We start from the raw sequence: 20,692 nt of genomic DNA on the forward strand, positions 1-20,692 counted from the left end.
TATGCTTTTATGTTCCATGCAAGTTTACCATCTACACCATCATGTGTTATTCGTGTTCTCTTATTCATTCCCTTTTCTGCTGAATTCTTACCTGCTTCCAATTTCAGGCTTAATGCTTTTTTTAGATTTTAGATTTTTAGATTTAGATTTAGAGATACAGCGCAGAAACAGGCCCTTCGGCCCACCTGGTCCGCGCCGCCCAGTGATCCCCACACATTAACACTATCTTAAACCCACTAGGGACAATTTTTTACATTTGCCCAGCCAATTAACCTACAAACCTGTACGCCTTTGGAGTGTGGGAGGAAACCGAAGATCTCGGAGAAAACCCACGCAGGTCACGGGGACAACGTACAAACTCCGTACAGTACAGCACCCTTAGTCAGGATCGAACCTGAATCTCCGGCACTGCATTCGCTGTAAGGCAGCAACTCTACCGCTGCGCCACCGTGCCACCTTTGGGAAGTTAATGTGACTCTTCTTCGAACCTGACAATATCCTTGCATTGATCTCTCAGCCATGATAGGGTCACCTTTACTTTTGTGTCTGTGCTAGAAAGGTATGTGTAATGGTTGCAGTTCCTGTGTTCTTTAAATGCAAAGTGAAAGGTTAGGAACAGGGGAACTGTATCCTCTTTCTGTCTGGGAGGAGGGAGAACGAGAGCAAAACTACGGGACACAGAGGGAGTTGCAGGTGAGGGATCCACCTATGCTATACAGCAGAGGGGGAAACAAATTTACTAAAGAAAGTTGTTGAGCCAGGAACTATCGCAACGTTTACGAAGCAATTAGACAGGTACATGGATTGGACAGGGTTGGAGGGAGATTGGCCAAATGCAGGCAAGTGGGACTAGTGTAGATGGGACATGTTGGTCGGTGTGGGCAGGTTGGGCCAAAGGGCCTGATTCCACACCGTATGACTATGACCAAAGAGGACATCTCGGAAGTCCTGAAAAAGAAAGTCTCATCTTTGCACCAGATGCGACGGATACATAGAAATTGAGAGTGGGGGATAGCATCTTTGCATGAGGCAGGGTAAATGAAGTGTAGTCCAGATAACTGTGGGAGTCTGTAGTTGATGTCAGTCTACAGTCTGTTCCCTGTGATGGATGCAGAGCGATCAAGAAAGAGGAGTGAGGTGTCAGCAATACCCAAAAAGGCCACTAAGTGAATCCTTCAGATTTGAGAATTGTTCTGTCAAAACTCATTACTCAGTGAGCTTAGTAAATGTGTACAGAGGTCACGGTGGTGCCCGGTCCACACTTTAATATCAGTGGCTCCTATTTCCTGCTCTGATACAGCAAGTCCGCAGCAGGCCAACATACACACATAATAATTTATATAAAGCATCACTTAATATTAGTAAGTGCTTAAATTTGATTCTGAGAGTTTATAGAGGTTTCCTAAAGATATCAATTAAGGAACTTGGTACTGTTGAGATGACCTTGTAAACGGAAAGTAAGCCGACAGAAGTGACATTGATCTTGGCCATTAATAAATCATTAGAATGTTTTTGTATACTTCGCAAATCACGCTCACTCCCAGGCCAACAAGTGATTTTTAGTTTTCATTGGTTAAGCGAAATAGTAGATTTATGATTTATGATTGCTCATTTTGGGAACCCAAGGACAATTTCTGCTCCTGATTGCAAAATTATTTTCAATATTAACAAATTCAGTTATGTTAATTAAATGTCTTAAGTTCTGATGGAAAAATATTTTGAATAATGTTCAGCATAATTTTTTTTTAATGTTCTTGCATAAAATTATCTTGCCCTACCTGATATGATCCCGTTTCAATAGCCATGTTTGATCTCTAACGTGATGAGAAAGCAGCTGGAGAACATATTTTGCAGCAGTGACCTGAAGTAATAATTAGTTGATGGAAATTTAAGGAGTTTAGAGTTGATGTGGCCAGTTATTGTCCACACATGCTACACCTCTGAGGGAACTATTTCCCTCTAGTTCTGACCTGTTTAGTAGACTCCACTATCACCACTCCATGGGGATGTACATTAAGTTGCCTTGATCCTCAGGTTTGGAAATGCTTCCCTCAACCTTGCCTCTCAACACTCTTGGCATTTATAACCAAGGGGGTGGGAGTGCATTAATTATCCATTAAATTCGAAGAAGACATAGAGAGCTACCTAGAAATAGTGGAAAAGACACAAAGAGTGGAGGAAAATTAGCAATATTTTTTTTTGTAAAGTCGTATTGGAGAATTAATGGAATGAAAGCCAATAAATTCCTAGGACCTAATATTCCATATCCCAAGACTTTGAAATAGATAGCTATGGAAGTGATGAATGTTCTGGTTGTTAAGCTACAGATTCCACAACTGCTTCCACAGATGAGAAGATAGCAAATGTACTCCTACTAGGAAGAAGGAAGAAAACTGAGGGGCTTGATGAAGATATTGTCAGGCTATGTGAATAGGGGAAATCAAGCAAAAGGAATACTATGTGAAAAAATGTAATGTGATTCACTTTGGTGGAAAAATCAAAAGTATAAAAGGTGCATGCAAGTGTCTCCACACACACACTGAGCTGTCAAAATGACCCATAAGTGTTGCTGGCAGAAGGAGGCTGTAAACAAGTTCTACAAAAATGTGACGCATGACAAAGTCTTGGGAGTACTGACATTCTTCTTTTAAGTTCATTAGTAGATAGAGAAGACATTTTCCTTTCAGCGACAATCAACAGCCTGCTGTGTTGAAAGTGCATGTCCTTGTCACTTCGCTGAAGGAAGTTCTGCGCCTCCCTTCAGAGGTCAACTCTGCCTGCTGGCCGCATTCAACTTCCTTAAATACTTCCTAGGTCAAGTATGGCTGGCAGAGCAAATCGCGCCTGTTGATTTGTAACGTGCAACCTTTGCTTGAAGTATAAACACAACAGCTGTCATCTAATGATTTTTAAACACGACTGATTAAAAAACCCCTCCATTTCTCCAACAGTTAACAAAATGTTACCAGCATGACCACATTACTAACCTAATGTGGTCATGATAGTAAAATTGATTTTAAAGTTGATAAAATCTGAAGCTGAGGATGGGTTATTCATATTGGGGTTTGTTTGTGGGATTTTAGAAGAATCTTATCCCCGGCCTTTAGAAGTGCATGGTGTTTCCCCTCCTGAGTTGTAGAATTTGCTCAGTAATGTATGCAGGGAAGGCAACATGCATCAGACCGCACTGTTTAACTAACAGCTGTTAGAAGTGCTCTTGGTATTTATAACCAAGGGAGTGGGGGTGCATTAATTATCCATGAAATTAGAAATTCTAGAGGGTCGTTATTATGCAAATTGAAATAAATTCACTCATCATGAATGAAAATCTTTTACATTTATGTTAGAATTGATCAAAAAATTCCCCCAAAAATGTGGATGCTCACGTTAGTATTGAAAAACATGCTAAGTTATATAATATCCAAGTGAACCGCCCATCAGCATTGGACAGGTCTTTGGCCTTTCCACATAATATGAGAAACAGATGCTAGGTACATAGGTCATTTGGTTGACTTTAAGATGGCAATCTGTGCTGTGGAAATGTTACACTGACTCCACAAGCATGCTGGATTTTATTATACCTGTTGCTAGGGTTTTACTTGAACTGGCTCAGTCTAAAACTCATTTTACAGCCAAATCATGTAATGTATTTCTTTCTCTGCAAGCACCATGTACCAAACTTAGTCGAATCAAAACATTTAATCTGATGAAACGATTTAAAGAAATTGATATTTAAAAAAGCTCAAGGTGAAGAAGAAGAAGGGTTGCACAGTGGCACAGCGGTAGAGTTGCTGCCTTACAGTGCCAGAGACACAGGTTTGATCTTGACTACAAGTGCTATCTGTTCAGAGTTTGTACGTTCTCCCTGTGACCACATGGGTTTTCTCCGGGTGTTCCGGTTCCCTCCCACACTCCAAAGACGTACAGGTTTGGAGGTTACTTGGCTCCGGTAAAATTGTAAATTGCCCCTAGTGTGTAGGATAGTGCTTGTGTATGGGGTTCATTGGTCAGCACGGACATGGTGGGTCGAAGAGCCTTTTCCGCACTGTATCTCTATAGCCTAAACTCTAAAGTCTAAAAGATGAAGCACAAAATATAACCTTTTGAAGCTTTTCCTCATCATCTCCTCAATTCATATTGTATCTTTGTGCCATGTCTATAATGGTCATAACTAATATCAGAAAACTTTTCACAGTTTATTGGTTATCCATATGATCAATTGACAGCCCCATTATTCTTTTAATTTGTGATTACCAAGATGGCAGAGGTGAAACTGGATAGAGCCTGCTCTGCTTTCTCATCTGTTAGAAGAATCAATAGGCTGTTTTCATTACCAGTGTCATATAAGCATACAAGTAACTGGTCGAATCTGTCAATGAATTATTACCACCCTGAATTATGATTTATTGCAACCGAACTGGAGGGTCCAGAAATTAATATTTGTTACAATAAATTGTGCATCTTCAACAGGTGATGTAAAGCAGAGAAGTACCAGATATTACACCAGTCATCTGTAGCTCATCCATAAAAGGCTGTTTCCCTGAAACCATTGAGGTTTAGTACTCCTGTATGATTCTAGCCCATAAAAGAAAGCTTTTACCACCAGGAATTCAAACTTTTAGTGCTTTTGTTCAATTTCCTTGCATCTGTACTTAATTACTAATTAAAAAATACTTAGCTATGAAACTCTTATCACATAGCATACTGTTTTTATGTACCATATGGTCAAATTTTACTGTGATTGGGGGTTCTGTGCATGAACAATGTTACTTGTGAATTAAACCTCCTAAAAGCATTTTATACATGAAGGTTGCAGTAACCGTGTCAATTAGAACGCAAAGCACGAATAACATCACTGCTTATTACGATGCAAAACGTTCTTTGTAAATGGTGCATGCCTCTGACACAGAAACAGCTTTGAATGGAAGCTAAAGGCTGGCTCCTTGTTCCTGAAAGGACTTGTTCCTCTCGGCTGCATTGTTTCAACATTTGCTTCTACATGAATAAGCATTTCCAGGCATTTTAAAAAAAAACATTGCTTTTGAACAATTTCCAGCTGCAAGTTCAGACTGAAGTCTTTCCCCAAAATTACTGCTTAATGTCAGATGCAGAGTAGTTTGGCCCTGATGTAGCAAACGCAGATGTCCACAAATGCAACATAGGCTTCACCAGCAGGTTCAAGAAGCTGCTCAGCACTGGCTTCTCAAAGGCAATCAGAGGTAGGCACTAAATGTTGGCTACCTAGCGATAATCACAAGCTGTAAATAAATAGAAATATACAATCTCTGGTTCTCTTGCCATTCGCCTTCCATCTATGTCAAATGGCTATTAGACGTTCAGCCATTTGGAAAGTTCCTCTTTCATTTTCGAGTATTAGTCACCCGCATCAAATCTCTTCAGCGTTCTCAGCAATGCTGGTTGGAGTCATAGAGCCATACAGCATGTAAATACCAACTATCCTCAAAATGCCACAGATAGCTGTGGAGGCCAAGTCGATGGACATTTTTAAGGTGGAGATTGACAGATTTTTGATTAGTAAGGGTGTCAGGGATTATGGGGCAAAGGCAGGAGAGTGGGGTTGAGAGGGAAAGATAGATCAGCCACGATTGAATGGCGGAGTAAACTTGATGGGCCGAATGGCCCTCTTCTGCTCCTAAAACATGAACTTATGGATCCTCATACTGGTGAAATTTTCGTGGAATTATATGTATACCTTATTTAAACCCTTCATGTAATCCAGCTGGTATCTAATATAGTTTAGGATAACTTCTATTCCACTATTTATCTAACTGGGATTCAATATATGCTGTATTAGCTGCTCTGGTCATCTCTGCTGCCATTTTGAAAAACACACAATCACACCCACACCTTCCTGCCATTGCAACTTCCGTATAGTCAAGGGCCAAGGCAAGAGTGTTTAATTGCCATAGGAAAAGAGCATTACTTGCTGTAGCTTTACAAGCATATTAACGCAATAAGACAACTGATTAAAAAATTATTGTATTGTAATCAATAATAAAATTATCAGCAATACTAGGTAATCAACCATAACAGAGTAAACCAAAGTACTTGGTGCAATCAAAATAGTCCATAGTAGATCGTTGCTGAAGTAGGGTTGTGGTTAGGGTTGTGTAGTGTGTTCAAGATCCTGATGGTTGATGGAAAGAAGCTGTTCTTTAGCCTGGAGTTCACGGTTCTTGCTCCTGTACCTTCTTCCCGATGGTAGCAACGACATGAAATCATGGCAGGGTAGTGTGGGTCTTCGATGATATTCACTGCCTTTTTTGAGGCAGTGCTTCTTGTAGATCCCTTTGACAGTGGGGACGTCAATACCCATGATGGACCAGGCAATGCCCACCATTTTCGGCAGTTTCCTTCATTCTTGGGCATTCAAATTACTGACCTAGGTCGTGATGCAACCGGTCAGTATGCTCTCTACTGTACACCTGCAAAGGTCTGATTGACTATTTGGTGACATAAACCAATGGCGTTGGTAAGTGACACCTTCAAAAGTGAAACTCGTGAGCTGGAAGTGCATCACCGGACTTTAACATGACTGCTGCAAGTAAAAAGAGCTGGAGTTTACCCAGAATCATATAAAAGAGAAGGCCTATTAAGCCGTCAGCTGAAAAATTGTCATCCAATTAAATACACATCCTTATCTTTCTCTGTGCCCTGGATTTTATTTTTTCTTATAAAATGTCTATCCAATTCCATTTTGAAAATTAAAGTTGAATCTGTTTTCATGGCTTTTTTTGGTGTTGTGGTACAAATTGTGACAACGCGTGTGCAAACCATTAGCAAATTTGCAGATGATACAAAGCTGGGTGGCAGTGTGAACTGTGAGGAAGATGCTATGAGGTTGCAGGGTGACTTGGACAGGTTGTGTGAGTGGGGGGATGCATGGCAGATGCAGTTTAATGTGGATAAGTGTGAGGTTATCCATTTTGGTGGTAAGAATAGGAAGGCAGAGTATTATCTGAATGGTGTCAAGTTAGGAACAGGGGATGTACAACGAGATCTGGGTGTCCTAGTGCATCAGTCACTGAAAGGAAGCATGCAGGTACAGCAGGCAGTGAAGAAAGCCAATGGAATGTTGGCCTTCATAACAAGAGGAGTTGAGTATAGGAGCAAAGAGGTTCTTCTGCAGTTGTACAGGGCCCTAGTGAGACCGCACCTGGAATATTGTGTGCAATTTTGGTCTCCAAATTTGAGGAAGGATATTCTTGCTATTGAGGGCGTGCAGCGTAGGTTTACTAGGTTAATTCCCGGAATGGCGGGACTATCATATGTTGAAAGACTGGAGCAACTAGGCTTGTATACACTGGAATTTAGAAGGATGAGAGGAGATCTTATTGAAACGTATAAAATTATTAAGGGGTTGGACACATTAGAGGCAGGAAACATGTTCCCAATGTTGGGGGAGTCCAGAACAAGGGGCCACAGTATAAGAATAAGGGGTAGGCCATTTAGAACTGAGATGAGGAAAAACTTTTTCAGTCAGAGAGTTGTGAATCTGTGGAATTCTCTGCCCGCAGAAGGCAGTGGAGGCCAATTCTCTGAATGCATTCAAGAGAGAGCTGGATAGAGCTCTTAAGGATAGTGGAGTCAGGGGGTATGGGGAGAAGGCAGGAACGGGGTACTGATTGAGAATGATCAGCCATGATCACTTTGAATGGCGGTGCTGGCTCGAAGGGCCGAATGGCCTCCTCCTGCACCTATTGTCTATTGTGTGATAATGTATTTATCTTCATCCACCCTCTGATGCTTCCCTCATTTACCTTAAATGTATGCCTTCTGGTGACCAACCTAGCTGGCAGCAAAAAGCACTTTTCCTCATGGCAGCATGGTGGCACAGATTTAGAGCTGTTGCCTTACAGCGCCAGAGATCCAGGTTCGATCCTGATTACGGGTGCTGTCTGTACAGAGTTTGTATAATCTCCCTGCGAACGAGTGGGTTTTCTACGGGTATTCTGGTTTCCTCCCACACTCCAAAAACCTACAGGTTTGTAGATTAATTGGCTTTGGTAAAAGTGTAAATTGTCCCTAGTGTGCGTAGGATAGTGCCAGTGTGGTGGGTGATCGCTGGTTGGTGCGGACTCTGGGTGGGCCGAAGGACCTGTTTCCTTGCTGTATCTCTAATCTAAACTAAACTAAACACATTTACGCCACCAAAGCACTCTGCGATTTTGAACACCTCCAATAAATTTGCGCTACATTTATTCTACTCGAAGAAAGCACCGAGCTTTGCAGTCACCCCTCACATCATTGAAAGCTCTGGTCACTGGTACCACACTGCTAAATTTACATTGTAGCTACACAGTGTAGTTGATAAGTATAAGTGTACGAGGGGGTGGGGGAAGTAGGTCTTCCCTGTACTACCACAAGTCAGCAAGACCAAAGTCCATCCTGAGGATAGTTTGTGTAACAAATAATCTTGTTCTGACTCCAGAGGCATTCCAGCGTTTCCTATTCTGTGGGAGTGTTAGTGAGGTTTGGGTACATTACTTCAGCATAGCATATCCTGAAGCTTTGATTCTGAATTGAGTTCATGTCAAATTCAGCCAAGAGCAGCGGTTTTAATCTGAAGCCCGATGAAGCACGGTGGCGCAGCGGTAGAGTTGCTGCCTTACAGCGAATGCAGCGCCCGAGACTCAGGTTCGATCCTGACTACGGGCGCCGTCTGTACGGAGTTTGTATGTTCTCCCCGTGACTTGCGTGGGTTTTCTCCGAGATCTTCCGTTTCCTCCCACACTCCAAAGACGTACAGGTATGTAGGTTAATTGACTGGGTAATATGTAAAAATTGGCACTAGCGTGTGTAGGATAATGTTAATGTGCGGGGATCGCTGGGCGGCGCGGACTCGGTGGGCCGAAGGGCCTGTTTCCGCGCTGTATCTCTAAATCTAAATCTAAACAGTTAAATAAATAATTCTGATAAGCTAATTGAAACACTGAATTTTAGACCATCAAATTGAAAATGAACCACAGGACAAATGGATTCCAGAATAGTTTATGGGAAAGCATGGTTGAGTAAGTCAAGTTCAATAAGTACCTATTGAATGTAGTCTGGATAATATCCAGGTGTGTACTTTCAACAATGCAGTGGCATTACAACAGACAATGTAACTTGTCACTTATTGTAGAAACTGAACATTTTTTATTCTCAGAGTTCTTTGTCACCACAACTAGTTGAGTTAAATGTTTGCAAATTAATTTACCTGGTCTATATGTGAACCTCTCCAGAACCTGATAACAAATGTGTTGTGGTTGTCCACTTAACAAAGCTGTTCACAGAGGCCCGAAGGGAAAGGAAGGACATAGCTGAGGCTGAACACATTGCTCCTTCGGAGTCCTGATGTGTTTGATATTCTCCAAGCAGCTGCTGCTGATTGGTGGAGTAATTAGGGAATGAAGTGGAACTGAAATGTCATGACACTGTGCCAACAGCAAGTTTGGATGTTATTTATACATTGGGCTGGGGGGTGCAATGGAGCAGTAGAGAGAGAGAGGGGAAGAAAGGGTGAGATATTGAACCTCATGCTCCCTCAGGGAATCAATTGTCGGTAAAAGAAAAAGTTTTGAAAGCAATAAGCTCACCTGAACAGATCAATATCTGTAAAATAACAATTACCACAATTTTTCTTAACTTACTTTTTTGAAGAAGTGTTTGTCTGTAATTTCTTTGTGATAAGTTCCACATGACTTCTGGAGCTGTGATTTTTTTTTTGTGTTGAGCTGCTTTCTGTAAAAATCCATGTGATTTATTGAAGTGCATGCCTCGCAGTTTAATTTAAGAAGCTATTAGAGTAAACAGTGTCATAGCAGGCTAGATTATTTTCGGGTCTTCTATAGCAAGTGCTAACTTTAGCTCTTCTGGTAAAGGGTTCTTCCTATCCCACCATGCACTCATATCCACAGTCCTGGACAGATTAATTGTGGCCAAGCCCTCTGAGAGACATTTTATTGCAGGTCATGTTTCTGCATACAACACAGCGATCGAGCTCCAAGAAACGTGGTCTGGAGTGCTAGATGGTTTGAATGTCAGGACTGGACTCTGACCTCGGTGGTGAGATACAATGCTTGGACGTTGTCAGTTTGTGGAAATAAAGGCAGGAGAGCGGTCTTTCAAGGAGGCAAATCTCACTTTTGTCTGTAAACAGGAACCCTGAGGGCTTTTCAGTCCACATTTACTGCGTTTCGAAAGGACACAGGCACACACAGACATACACGCACACTCACCAATACGCACACACCAACACACCAGGAGCATTGCCAAGCAAGATGATGATCAAGGAATCGTCTCTGCGAAGGGACCCTGACTTACGAGGGGAGTTTGCTTTCCTCGTCCGAGGCTGTGATTTTGTTTTGCCATCACGATTCAAGAAGAGGTTGAAATCTTTCCAGCAAGCACAGGTTTGAAACAATTCTCAATGCTTTGACTTTCGGTTCTATTCCGGTTCTGCAGTGCCGTCTCTGCTAGATGTTGTCAGTGTATGAATGCCTTTAAAGACTGCTATTCGTATTTGTACCAACAAGTTTATAAATAGACCTGCAGGATCTGGTTGAAAACGCCAAGACAGATTCATCCTTTTGAAAAGAGGCTGAGAAGAGAAAGAGAGTTGGAAATTGTGCATTTTGAGTGTTACCTTTATAAAGTAGTTTGCAGTTATTTTTCTAGTTTTAACCTTAACCATATATAGACATCATTTAGGTTGTGTGTAGAGGGAGGGGGTTGGACTCAGTGTTTTCCTTCCAAGGGGTATGCAGCCTTTTCCATGCAGATTTGATTGAGTTAATACCATTTGGAATACTCAAGGTTTTGTCTATGTTCCTTTATTCACAGTTGACGCATTTAAAGACCTTATTCTTAGAGGAGCCAGAATTAGGCAAAATAAAAACAATGCTGTCAATCACAAAGAAAGAAACTAATTTTCTTTATGGAAAGTGTAATTCAAAGAAAACTTAGAGAAATAGTTAGTTACTTGCATGAGAAAATTTCCTGTGAAATATTTACCCTTCTTACAAACTATTCTTCCTAACAGATGAGGAACAGCAGTTCGTTAGTTCCAGCTGTCTGTGCATCATCCACCATTCTACATCTGCTTATTATATTATTGACTATTAATAGGATATCAGTCCTCTATTTTCCTGCCTTTTGTATTGCTCGGTCATAGTATGCAAAAGTAGACCATTGTCTAATATGCAGTTTCATTTTCCCACTGTTTGCTCAACTGTTGACCTGGTTCAATCCTGACCTTGGACGATGTATACGTAAAGTTTGTATGTTCTCTCCTGTGATGTGTGGGTTTCCTCCAGGTGCTCCGAATTCCTTGCACGTCCCAAAATCATGTGGGTTTGTAGGTTCATTGGCCTCTGTAAATTGCCCCTCATGTGTAGAGAGTAGGTGAGAAAGTGGGATAACATAGAACTAGTGTGAAAGAGTGATCAAAGGTCGGCCTGGACTCAATGGGCCAAAGGGCCTGTTTCCATGCTGTAACTCAAAACTAAACAAACCTAAATGGAAGTACCAGCTTGCAGAAGAACTCTTCATTCATAACTTGAGTAAGAATTGTGGTTTAACTTATGGAACAGGTGACATTTGGAATATGCAAACCACAGAAACAAAATCATTTAAAAAAAGCCAAATCCATTCTAAATCCATTCCTGGTCAGAATTTTACCATGTTAATATATGAAAATGTTAACGTTAATGTTAAGGTCCAACGTGAACTTTTCACCAGGCACAATGTTCTTGGAAATGAAGGCACTATTTCAATTAACCAACATTTCAATTCTACTGGATTCTGATACAAATGAGAAGTGACTTATCTAACAACAAATGGACCTTTATCTTTCATCTTCCAGTCAAGTGCGGCAAATATGGAACATCAGGCTGTTGCGGCTCCAGAAAACATTTCAAATCTCAACTTGTTTTTTATTAATCAGCCAGGTTCCAAATATTATAACGGGAGTTAAAAATTACTGTTTAAAGAACTCAATTGCTCAAAGCTCTACCAGAAACAAAAATAAAGTAATAATGACACCCATTTATTCTCAATGTGGAATAATTCTCAACCAATTCAAACTTAGATGTAACTGACATTAATTGTTAAATCATCCTTTCATTGTTTTGAGTTTAAATGGTTTGATTAAAGCTTACTTAATTTTGGATTGCCATGGATCAGAAACTTTCAATTATGCTTACAGCTCGCAAACATCTTCATAGGAAAGATATTGTCAAGCTTAAAAGGGTTCAGAAAAGATTTACGAGGATGTTGCCAGGACTAGAGGGTGTGAGCTATAGGGAGAGGTTGAGTAGGCTGGATCTCTATTCCTTGGAGCGCAGGAGGATGAGGGGTGATCTTATAGAGGTGTACAAAATCATGAGAGGAATAGATCGGGGAGATGCACAGTCTCTTGCCCAGAGTAGGGGAATCGAGGACCAGAGGACATAGGTGAAGGGGAAAAGATTTAATAGGAATCCGAGGGGTATTTTTTTCACACAGAGGGTGGTAGGTGTATGCACAAGCTGCCAGAGGAGGTAGTTGAGGCTGGGACTATCCCATCATTTAAGAAACAGTTAGACAGGTACATGGATAGGACAGGTTTGGAGGGATATGGACCAAGCACAGGCAGGTGGGACTAGTGTAGCTGGGACATGTTGGCCGGTGTGGGCAAGTTGGGCCAAAGGGCCTGTTTCCATACAGTATCACTCCATGACTCTATGATACTACAATAATGATAACATTATTTGCAACATTTATTTAGTGTCAGTTCACCAGCATTTTGTGGAGGATGAGGGATTTCAGTTATAAGGATGGGTTAGATTGGAGCAGAGATGGTTGAAAGAGATGTACAAAATCCCAGAGAGACACAAAATGCTGGAGTAACTCAGCAGATCAAACAGCATCTCTGGAGAAAAGTAATAGGTGACATTTCAGGCCGAGAATCTTGATGGGTTTAGATTATGTAAATATAAAGAAGCAGATCGCTGGTCAATTGTGACCCCAGGAAGTTGACAGACAAAGTTCTTCATCTGTAATTGGAGATCGACAGCGATAATATTCATGGTTCTTTAAAGGTGAAATAGACTTTGTTTGTCACGTGCCTTAATGCTCAATGTAATTGCTAATATCCAAACAGTTTGTACTGTTGTGACAGTTTTATGGTAGCATAAAGCAGATCCATGTTTTGACTAAACTTAGATCTGAATTTCTCCATAGATCTTACCTCAAAACAGCAAACAGAATTCCTAAATTGGATTAGGATGAAAATATTTAATGAATCATCTGAACTACTTGATTCTGTTTCTGGCAGTTGTGGTATTCACAAAGGGAAATTTATATTTCATTTTCCATAACATTACTTGAAATATAAATCAATTGCATTTTATTCATTAATTAGCAACAACAGTATAAAATAACGTAGGATGTTTGAAATTTGAAGCATGAAGTTTGAAATAACTCAGATGCAATTCTTCAATTATTGCAATATGTGATCCTCAGTGATAAAACATTTCAAATGGTGCAGCTTTACCCAGTGAGTTTTATGACATCCAGTTGTTGCAAATCACAGCAAAGGTCATCTGCAGTTAATGAGTCTAGATGTGGACAACATTCAGGCATGTGCTGTTAAGGACCAAATAATATTCACACCATAGAAGTGTCAGACAATATGCATCTTCAACATAAGGGTATCTAATTGCTGGTTCTTTACTGTCATAATTAAACTAATTGGTTTGGCACTCATTGTCTCCTACCCACCCACTTATCATGAATGTTCGCTGGTAATACATTGACCAAGGCATGACAACAGGCTCTTGTACTCGCACACATACATGTACACACACACACACACACACACACAGATTATTTAATTTAGTTTAGTTGAGAGATACAGCGTGGATACAGGCCTTTCAGCCCACCGAGTCCATGCCGACCATTGATCACCCATACACTAGCTCTATATTACACATTAGGGACAATTTATCATTTTTACCAAAGCCAAATTAACCTACAAACCTGTATGTCTTAGGAGTGTGGGAGGAAACCGGAGCACCCGGGGAAAACCCACGCAGGTCACGGGGAGAACGTACAAACTCCAAACAGACACTGGCCGTAGTCAGGATCGAACCCGGGTTTCTGGTGCTGTGAGGCAGCAATGCCACCGCTGTCCCACCATGCTGCCGAGTGTTGGAAAACACACAGTTCCTGCACTCTCTGTGTCTCTAAAACACACACACTCAGACTGGCACTCTCTCATGTTTAAAAATACAGTTCCTTCATTCTATATCCCTCTAAAAAAAACATGCACATACACACACACAGTGGAGCAAGCAGTTGGATGGCAAATAATATGTGTGCCTTTATTAAGAGAAGATTTGAGTGCAGAAGAAAAATGTCTTATGCAATTATGTGGGGCCTTGATGATTCCTAGAATACTGTGCACACAGTTTTGGTCTCTTCCCTAAAAAATAATATACTTGCCTTTGAGGGAATGCACCGAAGACATGTTAAATGTATGTTTTTAGTGTTCTTTGGCTTGTTTTATGTGGGGGTGTGAGTTGAGGGATACATTTTCTAATCTCTTCGACGAAGATCTTTCTCCATATTGTATCTCCGTCCGCACTGCGGGTTGACATCGAGGAGTTGTCAGCCTTTGCTAGAGATCGACTTCAAGGAGCTCCACCGCGGGAGCCTGCGGGACTTAACATCATGGATCTCGCAATCCCTGTCGGCGGTCGACTTTGGGGCTCCAACCGCGGGAGCCCGCGGTCTTTAACATCGCAGAGCTCGCAGTCTCTGGTTAGAGACCGACTTCAGGAACCAAGCCTCAGGAGCTTCGACTGCCCCGATGCGGGAGCTTCAATCGCCCAGATGTGGGGGCTTCGATCACCCTGATGGGACGCGGGGGTTTCGATCGCCCCGACTCGGGGGCTTCGACCGCTGGCTACGGGAGCTTCGATCACCCCGAATGCGGATGGTTCGACTGCCCGACCATGGGAGAATAAAAGAGGAAGGAGATTGGACTTTATTGCCTTCCATCACAGTGAAGAACGTGGGGAATCCGCTGTAGTGGATGTTTATGTTAACTCTTATGTGGTTGTGTGCCTTGTCGCTTTTTAAAAATTATTTATTTATTTATTTAGTATGGCTGTATGGTAATTTCAATTTCACTGTACCTTAATTGGTACATGTGACAATAAACTGACCTTGTACCTTGAACCCTTGAAAAGTCACCTATCCATTTTCTCCAGAGATGCTGCCTGATCTGCTGTGTTACTCCAGCATTTTGTGTCTATCTCTGGATATTCATCGCAACCCTGCAACACTGCATCAAGAATCCAGGAGGGAAATTGTTCATTCCCATCCATGCAGAACGTCCATGATTTTAATTGCATTTTATCTTCATAGAATTTGAATCACAAATAAGTCAAGAATGTGACACTTTGTGATCCAATTTCATCCACGAAACTCTCCAGTTCCAAAAAGCTGTTGGGAAAGCTAAAAGCAGCATTTGCTGTTCTTGCACTAATCATAGAGACACCAGTGCTTAGTAAGGGTAAGTAATCTGGCAGACGCTACAAGGCCTTCTACGCCCGCACCTCCAGACTCAGGAACAGCTTCATCCCCAGGGCCATAGCTGCTATGAACCGGTCCAGCTGAGCCGGATGGTCGCATCGCACAGTGAACCGGCACAGACCTACTTGTACTTTATTCTGTTTTAAAACGGTTTCTAATTTTGTTTCATTGGGTTGTATAAATTTATACTGATTAGCTAATTAATTTATTGCATCGTATGGAAGTCGCATTCCCAATCTCGTTGTACCCCTGTACAATGGCAATAAAGATATATTGTATTGTATTGTATTGTATTGTTAACCCTGAGTGGACCTCTTCCAAAAATCTCATACAGTTATTGTGCTCCACAGGGCTTCCCTAATATCTCTGCGAAAACCATTTAACAAAAGGATAAAATACTGTGTTTGCTTTCTGCCTTCTTGATTGTCAGGGTACGAGTGTGAATCCTACATGCTCTTTGTGTTTCTTCATTAATGATGTGCAGAGAATGGAGAAACTGAAGATAGACACAAAGTGCTGGAGTAACTGAACACGTTAGGCAGCATCTGCGGAGGAAAAGGATAGGTCACCCTCCTTCAGACTTCTTCTGTCATATGTCTTTTAGACCTGCAGCTCCGTTGAGGCGAGCCAGGCGAACGTGTCCGTCCAGGTCAATCAGACCTCGTTCACCATTCGGTGGCCGGTATTTGGGGCAATTGGTGACTATGTGTTCCACTGTCTGTGTTGGGTCCCCACACTCGCAGGAGGCACTGTCCACGAGACCCCACCTCTTCATCGCTACACCATAGCGTCCGACGCCTGTCCTCAATCGATTGAGGGTTATCCACTGCTTTCGGGGCAGGTCCTGGCCAGGGACGTCCATGGGTTCACCAATGTAGCAGTGTAACCTAGATGGTTCCGCTGACTTCCACTGGTCTCTCCATCTCGTCCAGACCCAGGTGGCCTTGGAGGTGTCAACCGGCGTTGTACAGAGCAGCTCGTGGGCTTGCATGGCAAAGGGGCGCCGTGACTTGAGGCACACATGTCGTGGTGTCTCTGTGACGATCAGACTGAAAGAAGGGGAAGGGGGGGAGATGGAGGGGTGATGAGCTGGAGGCGAGGAAAGTTCAGTTTAGTTTATTGTCACATGTACCGAGGTACAGTGAAAAGCTTTTTGTTGCGTGCTAACCAGTCAGTAGAAAGACAATACATGATTACAATCAATCCATTTACAGTATAGATACATGATAAAGGAATAATGTTTAGTGCAAGGTGAAGCCAGCAAAGGATAGTCCAAGGGACATCAAAGGGGTAGATAGTAGTTCAGCACTGCTCTGTGGTTGTGGTAGAATGATTCAGTAGCCTGATAACAGCTGGGAAGAAACTGTCCCTGAATCTAGGGCAGATCCCTGAAGACCTGGATCAATCAGGGCCAGCAACAAATGACCTCAGGCAGGGAGGTGCCCTATTGTTGGCTGGACAAAGTGCGATCTCATGAGGAAAACAACATGGTGAATCGGGCAACTGGTTAAACGACTAGAGTGGAGGAAAGGTGCGGAGTGGGGTGGGAGTGTTGTTTGAATTTACTTACATTTAATGGTAGAAAAATAGAGAGAAGATGCACAGCTTAAAATTAACTAAGTAACATATTTGTGGATGCTACTGTGCTCCAAACTTACTTTGTTGACTGTAACGAAGGACTGATGCATCAGTGTTGTAATGGATACAATCTTCAGTTATCGTTATTCTCAGAAATGTAACAACAACATGGAAAGAGGCCATTTGATCAGTCAAGTCCATATCTCTCCGTGCACAAACAATTGCGGCACGGTGGCGCAGCGGTAGAGTTGCTGCCTTACAGCGAATGCAGCGCCGGAGACTCAGGTTCAATCCTGACTACGGGCGCCGTCTGTACGGAGTTTGTACGTTCTCCCCGTGACCTGCGTGGGTTTTCTCCGAGATCTTCGGTTTCCTCCCACACTCCAAAGACATACAGGTGTGTAGGTTAATTGACTGTGGTAAATGTAAAAATTGGCCCTAGTGTGTGTAGGATAGTGTTAATGTGCGGGGATCGCTGGGTGGTGCGGACTCGGTGGGCCGAAGGGCCTGTTTCCGCGCTGTATCTCTAAATCTAAAAAAATCTTTTTAAAAAATCTAATCCAGCTAGGCCCAGTTCCTCACCCTCTTCCTATTCTTATTATTTTCATAATGTTATTGTGATATTATCGTGTTATTTTCATTTAGACATGCATCCAGGTCGTTTTTTACAACTGCAATTGAATCTGTCCTCACAAGTTTTATATTTCTCTTTGAAGTAGATTACTATCATTAAATCTCCAGCTTAATGTCACCTGCAAATCTGTAAATTGTGTTTTATATATCCAAATTCACATTTTTGTTACATATTAATAAGGCAGTAACCACTGTACACTTTTCTTTGTCTGAAAAACATGTTTCAATTACTATTGTCGGATTCTTATTATTTCATCAATTTTTATACTCATTTATTCCATAGCTTATGATCTTGACGGCATGCCTATTACTTGGCATCTTACCAAGTACCTTCTGAAAGTCCATGTAAACCTCTTCAACAGCAAATCGCTCTTCAATCCTAAAAAACCCATTATCGAGGTAGATAGGCATAATTTACTATATATTAAAACAATATTAAAAATATATATTTAATATTTTAAACAATATTTGACAATACTGTACTTATCTAATCAATCCATATTTATCACAATTGACTTGTCAGTTCTGTCCATGAACATTGTTTCTCGTCCACTGTTCCCACTGAGGTATATCTCTTCAATATACATCAGGAACCCTTCCCCTTCTTACCACTTTTGTCTTGCTATCCCAGGCTTTGCGTAGCAGAAGTCTCTTTTATCACCTTGCTCATCTCTTATGTTTCTCTGCACATTTGCTCTTCCATAACTTAACCAAAATTAGAAGTCTACAGAAAGATCGCGGAAGTATAATTGAACCTCTGTTCTGTCCTTGAGCATTCCAAGATATCCTCTCTCTCCAGCAGAATGGTATTCTCTTTAATCAATGCTGTCTCTCTGCCTTTCCTTTGTGAATACCTCATGTTAAAAATACTTAGAACTCATTGCTGCCTTTTGTTTTGAGCTTAATCTCTGCTACCCCCCCCCCCCCCCCCCCCCCCGATCAACTGCACCTGCAGGTCATTAGCATTGTGCTCATTCATTTATTCAATTTTTGATTATTATTTTTAACTATGTGTTAAACTGCTTGAAATAAGAATTTCATCTTTCCATTGTTGGTACAAATGACAACTAAAACATTCTCTTGACTCTCTTGATATAGTTACAGGAGTATGCACTCATCTGCTCAATCAATTCCTGTACTTACAAAATGTACTGTAAGTCCATCTTAGACCTTCGTGTACTTGCACTTGCTTTGGTTAAGTCTAAAAACGTTTGACTTCTTCCGGTGATATTCATCTGTCTCACTCCCTTTATAACTTTGTTCATCTTTTTAACACCCATACATTGCCACAATTATTTAAATTTATCACTTACCAGCTTTCCAAAAAGACATTGGCCTGAGCTCTGTTAGGATGCAATTCAAACCCCTGACCTCTCCCAGAAATGGTCCCACACCCCAAAAATTTAATCACACCCCTGTACGATCTCATACTGACAATGTCATCAGTACCGGTGTAAAATATGACTTAAAGGGGAACCGTGCACCTGTTGCTCTTGCTCGTGGTGGTCGGGGTCACAGGTTTGGAAGTTCTTTCCAGAATGGCCCAAATAAATAATGTGCAATGCACTTTTTGTAGATACTGTGCAATGCACTTTTTGCACACCATTCACTATATCTTGATGGTGGAGGGAATTAATGTTTAGAGTGGTAGATGTGTTACCAATTAATTGGATTGATTTATAGACATTAGACAATAGGTGCAGGAGTAGGCCATTCGGCCCTTCGAGCCAGCAACACCATTCACCGTAATCATGGCTGATCATCCACAATCAGTACCCCGTTCCTGCCTTCTCCCCATGTCCCTTGACTCCGCTATCATTAAGAGCTCCATCTAACTCTCTCTTGAAAGTCATCCAGGGAATTGGCCTCCACTGCCTTCTGAGGCAGAGAGTTCACCAGCTTCACAACTCTCTGAGTGAAAATGTTTTTCCTCATCTCCATTCTAAATGGCCTACCCCTTATTCTTAAACTGTGAAAGTAAAAGCCCAGATCTAGTTGGGCACCTTCACCCTTTGTGCCTTGGCTAACTCAGCAAAATATCTAAATACACCCAAATATCTACTTAGATTTGAGATACAGCATGGAAACAGCTGAGTCTATGCCGATCATTGATCACTCGTTCACACTAGCTCTATGTTATCCCACTTTCGCATCCATTCCCAACACCCTAGGGGCAAGTTACAGAGGCCAATTAACCTATAAACCTGTTTGTCTTTGGGATGTGGGAGAAAATGGAGCATTCAGAGGAAACCCACAAGGTCACAGTGAGAACATGCAAACTCCACATAGACAGTTCCTGAGGTCTGGACCGAACCTGGGTCTCAGGCAATGTGAGGTTGCATCTCCACCAACTGCACCACTGAGCCCCCTAATATTTACCCACACACCAATGCAATTTATAGCGGTCAATTAAATCACCAAACCAGATGTTGTTGGGATGTGGGGGGGAGGAAACTGAAACCCACGGACACAGGGAGAAAGGGCAAATTCCAGTTGATCGGATTGAAACCAGGTCTCTGGCACTGAGAGGCAGCACCTCTACCAGCTGTGCCACTGTACTCCATGTGCTTGAGTCTCTGGAATGAGACTTGAACCTGGCAGCTTTGACTAAGAGAGGAGAATGTTGCCACAGCTGACAGTTCCACACAGAGCAGATGTGATGTTACCGTTTTAGGAGAAAAGAACGACCAGATTATTTGTCACAGAGTCATAAACAGGCCCTTTGGCCCACCCAGTCCACATCGATCATCAAGCACCCATTTACACTAATTCTTTTTTATTCTACCACTGCCGGTGCACTTACCTATACACAACAGGCAATTTACAGAGGCCAACTAGCTTACAAACTGCACATCTTTGGCATAGGTTGCCATCAGGAGTACCTGGACCAACTCACACA

General features: G+C 41.9%; 1 protein-coding gene across 6 annotated transcripts in view; it reads left to right on the plus strand.

Annotated features, from left to right (window-relative positions):
* ppp2r3a (protein phosphatase 2, regulatory subunit B'', alpha) overlaps window positions 1-20,692 on the plus strand; it is a 265,190-nt gene that overhangs the window by 185,430 nt on the left and 59,068 nt on the right. Inside the window, exon 1 of one of the 6 annotated variants that reach the window (XM_078410771.1) lies at window positions 10,060-10,415. The exons of the other annotated variants lie outside the window; for them this stretch is intronic. Coding sequence (XP_078266897.1) covers window positions 10,284-10,415 — 132 coding nt within the window. The 5' untranslated portion in view covers window positions 10,060-10,283. Of the gene's footprint in view, window positions 1-10,059; window positions 10,416-20,692 lie in introns of those variants that run through there. 6 annotated transcript variants of the gene reach the window in all.

This window comes from Rhinoraja longicauda, chromosome 13, assembly GCF_053455715.1.
Source record: "Rhinoraja longicauda isolate Sanriku21f chromosome 13, sRhiLon1.1, whole genome shotgun sequence".
NCBI classification, from domain to species: Eukaryota; Metazoa; Chordata; class Chondrichthyes; order Rajiformes; family Arhynchobatidae; genus Rhinoraja; species Rhinoraja longicauda.